Below are 8,526 nucleotides of genomic sequence, written 5' to 3'. Positions count from 1 at the left end.
AGTTTTTTTATTTCTTACATATCCCTTATGCTCATTTAAACGGTATTTTAAATTACTTTTTGTCTAACCAATATAAATACTTATACATTCACATTCTATTTTATATATTCCAGTTTTTTCAGTTAACAGTATTTCGTCTTTCATAGTACCTAACATTTGATTCATCTTATTTATCAGTTTAAATATAGGGAAGAATGCCTGTTGTTTTTTAAATACTTTAAATAAACTAGTAGTTAAATGTGGAACATATGGTAAAATTAAGCCTTCTTTTCTAATTTTTTCATAACTAGGTTTTAAAGTACTATGAAAAAGACAGTTTCATTTTTCTAACAGGATGGTTGGCCTTTGGAATGGGTTGCCTTCAGATGTTGTAGAGGCAGTAAATTTAAGTGAGCTTAAGAAAAAGCTTGAAAAGTATATGAATGATAAGGGCTGGCTTTAATTTATTTTTTAATTATTTTAATTTATTTTAGAGGATGAAACAGCCAAGATGAACCAATAGATCCCATGTTGTCCCAAAACATTATGTTATGCTACATTAAGAAGAGTTTGTGAACAACTCAAACCACAATTATTGTTCTCATTTTTTAAAGGTTGCAAAAAGGCTTGTTTGCTTTATCATTTTATACTCCATTTGAACTATGATTTTGCAATAAGATAGAAAAATAAATATTTTTTGCACTCAACTGTATCAAGTATCATTTTGCAGGCAAGGCCACTGTGTTAGGCCTTGCTTACATTAGGTGTTATTGGCCTAAATAACTGTTTTCACCACCAAAATAAAGGTAAAAATATGTTTATAAATAAATAGAAAATGGGTTTAAATCTCATTATATATATTAAATGAAACCTTAAGGTTAACAATGTTTAAAAAGTGATTTGCTTATAATTTTTTTATGGTAAAAAAAATTATTTTTATGTAACTAAGTGATTATAAAAAAAATAAAACTACATTTGTTATTTTTCAACTCAACAGCAAAATAGGAAAGTCTTAAAAGAATGTCAAAAAAAATAAAAGTCAATAATTAAAATCTACAACAAATATGAAAATTTTTAATTGTTTCTTAAAGTGAAATCTTTAAAAATTTCAAAACTGCAAATTCAAATAAATATCATATATGAAAATAAGATATATAATTTGTAGAAGCTACATAATCTGTTGAAAGTACTTTTTAAGTTTCAAACTATTTCATCCAGTAATTGAGTTTTTGCAATGCAATAAAACAAACCATATAGCAGGTGTGTCTAATCAAAGCACCCATGTCTCATACAGTGAAGAGCATTTAACTGACTTTACCAACAGAAATAGCTTACTATTATTATTAGTAGGGATGTCTTTAATTTTACAGAAATCAAATGAGGTCAAAGTTTGTTTTGAGGTTATGTTTTTTCACTAAACATGGAAAATATCTAATTGGGTAGAAAACTATTCTAGACCATCTTCTTTGTACTGAGGAGGATGCAGTTAAAAATTTAGTTGTGTAGGAGAAATTGGGTGCTACAGATCATAAAATTATAGGTGTTTCTATTCATACCAAGAAGTTAAGAAGTATTCACATCTTCAAATCTGTTCTTAGAAATAATTTAGATAGTTGACATTATCAGTACTGTTCGATAAAAGTTTTCTTGTCTTACTAATTTAATGACGATTTTGTTTGTTAGAGCCTGTACCTTTTTGCATTAGGGCATTCCAGTTCACACTGTTTATTTTGACTTTCAGAAAGTCTATGATAATGCATCTTTCATGAGATTAGTTAGTGAAGAGATTTTATGGCTAGATAGAAAAGTTAAGAAGTGGGTTACTAAACTAGCTTAATGACAGAAAGTAAAGTAATTTCTTTAACTGGGAGAATGCAACAAGCAAGATTCCTCAATGGTTTTGTTTTAGAATCTCTGTTGTTTGTCAATTAAGCTAATAACTTTTATAGCTTCTTTAACAGTTTGCTAATGATACTGTAATGCTCAGTGGAGCTGAATCTGTTGAGAATAATTCTCTCATTCTAAAAACCTTAAAAGTCATAATGAATGGGGCCAATATGTGCAAGATGAGCTTAGTGTTGGACAGCATAAATGTTATGTACTTTAGGTACTGAAAACTTAGCAAAGACTTAATTATTGTGTGAAAGTAGCATAACATAAAACTTAAGGACAACGAGGGACTTATTGATCAATCTAGGCTGTCACATCCACAAAAAACAACAACAAAGTCAGCCCTTATCATTCAAATATTTATCAAACCTTCCTTAAACTCCTGCAAATTTGCTACATCTACCACATAGGAAGGCGACCTATTCCAAAGGCCAATGTCCTTGTTAAAAATAAAACAAAAAACACTGTTCAGCTGAAGATGACTTCTACCTAGCCAAACAATTATGTATTTTTGTGTCCTAAACCTGCCATTCTCACTGTTAATTATGAAAAAAAAATGATGCACCAGAACTATTAATCTCATAAAAGTGTTAAACATGTCAATCAGATTCACTCTAATTCTTTCTCTTTCAACAGAAATTAGCCTTAGAAACCTTAAACTGTCCTTGTATGGTAACCTTTTCATCCCCGATATCATCCTAGTAGCTCTCCTCTGAACTCTTTCAAACAATTCAATATCCATCCTACAGTATGGAGCCCAAAACTGAATGCAATACTCAAAACATGGCCTAACCAGTAACCCCAACAATGAAATTATAACCTCTTTAGGTTTATATTCAATATTTCTATGAATACAACCCAAAATCTTTTTTGTCCTACCATTAGCAACAGCACACTTTTTTGATGGCTTAAGACAGAGCTCTCAACTGGGTGAATAGGTCACCCAGGGATTAATGAGATCAGAATCAGGGTGAGCGTGAATAATGGGGTGAATAGCAGGGTGAATCAGTATTATCACTTATACTCTGGTTCAGGGCCCTTTCTAAATGATTGTTTGGAAACAAATATAAAACATTATTTTTCATGTGTATCACGCATAGCAAAACGTTCTGTCTTGTCTTCATTCCTAAAACAAGCCCTCGACATCTGTTTGTGTTTATTATCACAACACCATGCTGTGACAAAGTTTGCTTCAAAAATATTAAGTACAATAGGCCTGTTTAATTGTTAGTGATAAGGAAACATCTGGTTCTCCTCATATTTCTTCTATTTATACTCATTCTACTTAGATTTAATCTTCCTCTCTTCAAATATTTTAAAATATTAGTTTCTTCTCACCATAAGGACCTTTAATATTTTTATCATTTTTTTCAAAGTTAGTTATGCACGTTTCTTTTGAATATTTTAAAATCTATTGTTTGACGCTTTATTAATATTAGAAAGCACACAATATAGAGGTGATAAAAACATGTTTAACTTCAGAATTCTATTTCAGTTATGTTGGAGTTCTCCATCAAAAGTTTTCACATTAAATTTATTGATAATTCAATAATATCAATTCTCATACATTTTTAGTACTTTGTCTTTGTTTTCAAACTGGGGTAAGTGAGATGTTGTGAAAAACTTATAGGGGTGAATGATATTGGAAAGGGTTTAGAAGCACTGGCTTAAGAGACTGATCAACCAGAACACCAAGATCCTTTTCTTCCATAACAATGTTAAGGGTATTCCCATCAAAATTATATTTATAATTCAAATTATAATAACCCATATTCATCATCTTGCATTTATTATATTAAAAGCCATCTGCCATATATTCCAATTCCAAATTCACCAAATAACCTAAATCCTTTTGTAAAGCAGCATTTTCCTCCTCACAGCCAGCAACACCCAAGACATTAATCCTCTATCAACAGTGTTGATACACTGGACTGACCTTCTTATAAGTCTGTTAAATACTAAAGAAAAGCAGATTTCTTGATAAAGTATTTCTACTAAAGATTTGTCTGTATATTTATGAAGCCTTTAACACATCAGTCTGCATGAAAAGTGATTTTCATGATAAGAATAAATATATTTTTGTTCACTTTACAGTTGACATAATTCATTTTCATAATCTCTAGAATCTCATAAATGAATGGCAAAAGTTTTTTTAGTAAAACACCGACTGTATAGAAGTCATCATGCACAATAAAAGGAAAAATTCAAAAGAAAATCAATAATACTTTTTCTTGAAAGAAAGCAGATTGTGACACAAAATCAAAATTATTTTTTCAGTAATCTATACTTTTTACACTTTTCATATTTACTTGCTTTTAATTTTATTAATTTAAAATGCTCTTTAGACCCTACCTAAGTATCTGACAGGCAATTAACCACAGTGGGAGAACTTGTGTAAACAACCAATCAAGTAAAAATCATACAAGATAGATAGCTTGAGGTGGTCTCCTGAAACTTAATTGTTTCTTGACTTTTTTTATGTTAACTAACCTAACTAATTTTTAGATTTTTAGTTACTTTTGTTAAAAATATATAACAATAAATTGTGAAAAATAAAAAACAAGAAATTTTGGACATACATTAGAGTTGAAGCTTATTTCAGTAATTTGTCATTGAGAGCTTACTTCCTTAGCACTCATTTTTTCAAATGTTGGTTCTTTACAAAACCACTAATTTTCCTTTCAAATATGTATTTTAAAACACAAAAAAATATCAAGCACTAGAATAGTATGATTTAATTGGCTTTTTAACTAAACTATAAATAGATTTCAATAATATAAAATGGGTTTGTCATTATTTTATATCTCATTAAAGCAAGAAGATAGAAGGTTCTAAGTTTATTTTCTGGCTAATCAATAACTAAAGTATATCATTCTAATTAATTGAAATCTCAGAAAAGCACACAATGATAAAGAGAAAATCTAAAATGGGCATTTAGGAGTGCAGATGCATCATGTGACACAGAGAAGTGCAGACTGAGATTTTTTAAATATTTCCTTTTGATATTAAGATATTAAAAATTAGATAATATTCAAATTATAAACTACATTTAATACCAAGTTTAATATCCTTTGATAATAAAGGTGTTTAATTAAATTTTGAATGTAACTCCTTGAAAGGTTATGACATGTGTATTTTGACCCTACAGTGTACATAGAACTAATATCATTAGCACGTTTAAGTAAGTTACTGATCATTTTTTCATCTGAGTCACTGACATAAATAAAAAGTACAAATGTTCTTACATTGAGCTCTGAGGTACCATACTTGCGACTAAACTCAATTTACAACAATTCTTTGTTTTCTTCCAACCAGCCACTTTTCTGTTCAACGAGCCAACTTATCCTCCACCTCTATGGACATAATTTGGTGCTACTATAGCGTGTGGTCTACAAAGATATTTACACTATAGCGTGTGGTCTACACAGATACTATTATCATCATAGTTTTAATGATTTACTAAAACATAATTTCTTGCTAAATAATTTATATCTATACACGTTTTTGTTCAGCAAATAATAATAATAATTTAATAAGTTTTGTGTTCCAAAAGAATACCTTAAATTTAGGCTATAATTGTGCTACTTTTGGTTGTTGGAATTTATTTCATTCCGATTATATTTGCCTCTAAATCGTTATGTAATGGTATTATATTAGTTTAAAAGTGTTATTTATAATAAATGGCACGAATTGCAAATAAACAAATGTTGAAACAGTGATGATGATAGTATCTGTGTAAACTGCATGCTATAGTGTAAATATATTTGCAGACTGCGCTCTATAGTAACACCCATAATTTATTAGCAAGGCTTTTATGTGATACTTAGTCAAATGCTTTCTGAAAATTCAGATACATCAAATCTATACCCTTACCCTCATCTTCATAAGCAGTAGCCTCTTCAAAGAATATTAAAATATAAGCAAGGCAAAATTTTCCCCCAATGAGACTATACTGACTATCCAATAAAATTTTAAGTTTTGCTAGATAACTTTGTGAAGCATCTTTTATCAGACTCTCAAAATGTTTTCCCACCACTGATGTAAGACTAATAGACTTATAATTACTGAGAAAATTTTTATCACTTACTACTCAAGGAGTTACAAAAAATAGTAGCAAGTAGCTCACTTATCTAATCCTTAACATCCTTAGAAACCCTTGGGGAGATTTTTTCTGGCCAAGGAGCCTTATCATTCTTTAAAATTCCCAATTTTAACTGACAAGATCAGAATTAATGTGATAATCTTGTTTGATCTTGAAGCATGGTGCTATGAAAAAGAATTAGGTATGACTTATAAAAACACCTTAAATTCTTTGGCGTGTATTTAGCTATGCAGAAAAAGAGCTATTAGTTATAGGTTTTACTTACAGGAATTCTAATTTAAGAAAAAAAAAATATTGTAACCTTGTACAAGACCTTTGTGGTCCCCTAAGTGATATGTCATGACACTAGTGAAGTGTTTGAGGAATTCACATAGAATAATTTCTTCCTTCAGATGCACGCATCTGTTGGCACATAATTTCATGACATATTTTCATATGTTACACATTTATTACACTACAGCCAACAATGTTAATAATAACTTTAATATTTCCTACTTACATTATGTGCAATGATCTTGTATCTTGTCTAAGCTTAAACTACAGTACATGATATAACTCAGTCACATGATATTTGATATAAAAGATGTTTACTGTTGACTGGTTTGTGACATACATTTGTTAGTTATTGTGAACATGCAACACCAACATATGATGAACTGAGAAACATAAATACTTCACTGCCAGTAGTGTTTTTTTGTTAATAGTGTTTATATTAATACTGCTTATACAGGCAATATCGTGTCAGTGACAATATACCAGTGCCTGACTGGAATCACTACTCAGCATGTGTACGTCACTTGTCCAGTGTTTATGAACTGACTTATGTAACTTGTCTCAATGTGTTAATAAACAGTTCCTGGGATTATTCCATGCATCTTCACTGAGCTATTCTAGGCTCTTGTAAGTGACCTAGTCATCGTGTTATAGAGCTAGATCATCACATGCCTCATCTAGAGGACTGTGTGAAGTTTGGATCCCCTTACTAGAGGAATGATAGCAATATGTTAGAAAGAATGCAGAGATGGACTACTAAAATGATTCCTAGTATAAGTCACTTAAGCTATGATAAAAGCTTGTAGTTTGGGGCTTAGTTTGTTCAGAAAGTAGAAGAACTGGCAGGAGAGGGGACTTGATTGAGGTGAATAATAGGGGTAATTGGTTTAAGCTTTGAAGGCCTAGATATAGATTGTTCTTCAACAGAATACTTTTCAAATAATAGTTCCAAACTTGTAAAATTGTTTATCTGATGATGCAGTTTTGCACAGCAAGTCTGAGTTGTTTAAGAATGTTAATGGATATGAAGAACTATATTTAATATGGCTAAAAAAAATAAAAGATGTATTTTTCGTTTAAGAGTGACTTTGTGTCACCTTACCTCTTATTTACTTCTTATTAATATTTTATAAAACTATACAAAAAGCATTACAAAAAAAATTTTATTAACAAAAATTAGAAAGTGTAATCGTAAAAAAAATCCTTACTCTCCATCTTTCAAGTCATCTATGGCACAAACCACTCTTTCCACCAAGTCATTTGACTGCTCACTTTTAGATTTGGAAGTCACATTACTTCTAGCACTGTTATCATCACCTAATGGTCAAAAAACAAACATGTAAGCAGAAACAATTGCTATAACTTATTGGCACTTATGTCTGTTTAATATATTAGATATGGCCATATTTTAGATATTATATAGTACTGTATATATTTTGTTAAAAAAACCCATATTGTGTGCTGGTTTCTCTACTTCAACTATTATTGCAATTACTACACATTATGTTCTTAAGTAAAAACTTTCTTTAATGTTTTTATGATTTATACATGGTGTTATAAAAGTTATCATTTTCCTAAACTGAAAATGTATTTCCAAACATACCTACCTCCACTGAAACTAATAACTATATCTCAAACTTCATCTTTGCCACCCAACGTTGTGTTCTCTTGCTCCAGTCCCACTTGACTGCCCTCGGCAATATCTAATTTGCAAAACTTTATGCCGGCCCCTCATAAGCCCTCTATGCAGGTACTGTATATAAGCACTGTATGCAGACAATAAAATCACTTTTGAGACTTACCTCATTCCAGTCACTAACACTGGCTCTTAGTGGGGAGGAAGGGGGGGATAGTGTCAGCAGAGGTAAGTATGTTTGGAAATACATTTTCTGTTTAGGAAAATGATAACTTCCAAAATATACGTACCTCCACTGGTACTAATTGCTAGAATACCACATTGAGACGGCAGAGGGGCCAGTAAGGACAAAGATCATACAGAAAGCATCTACAGAGAACAAATATGTACCACGAGAAGTAGTATCAAAGTGGAGAACATTGCACTACATCCAGAACAGGTATGCTCTTCACCCAGAACTACAAAAAACTGAAAAGGGTGAAATATAATACAAATATGATAGTCCAGCCCCGACCAAACTTCCACAACTTGGATTGGATTTAAGGGGTCATGGTACCCATATCCCACATTAAAGGCCAGGGCAATTGGACCACAGATATATATATATCTTTGTGATAGGATTCCTACCAGTAACCACAGAATGATA

General features: G+C 30.9%; 1 protein-coding gene across 1 annotated transcript in view; it reads right to left on the bottom strand.

The window, feature by feature from the left end:
- The window catches only part of LOC106462443 (apoptosis-inducing factor 3-like), a 55,339-nt gene that overhangs the window by 42,811 nt on the left and 4,002 nt on the right, over nucleotides 1–8,526 (bottom strand). The window contains exon 3 of the mRNA XM_022389712.1: nucleotides 7,453–7,561. Coding sequence (XP_022245420.1) covers nucleotides 7,453–7,561 — 109 coding nt within the window. The remainder of the gene's footprint in view (nucleotides 1–7,452; nucleotides 7,562–8,526) is intronic.

The sequence above is a fragment of the Limulus polyphemus genome, unplaced genomic scaffold (genome assembly GCF_000517525.1).
Source record: "Limulus polyphemus unplaced genomic scaffold, Limulus_polyphemus-2.1.2 Scaffold1167, whole genome shotgun sequence".
Classification (NCBI taxonomy): domain Eukaryota; kingdom Metazoa; phylum Arthropoda; class Merostomata; order Xiphosura; family Limulidae; genus Limulus; species Limulus polyphemus.
The sequence above is the reverse complement of the archived record's forward strand: the minus strand, read 5'-3'. Positions and strand labels throughout refer to the sequence as shown.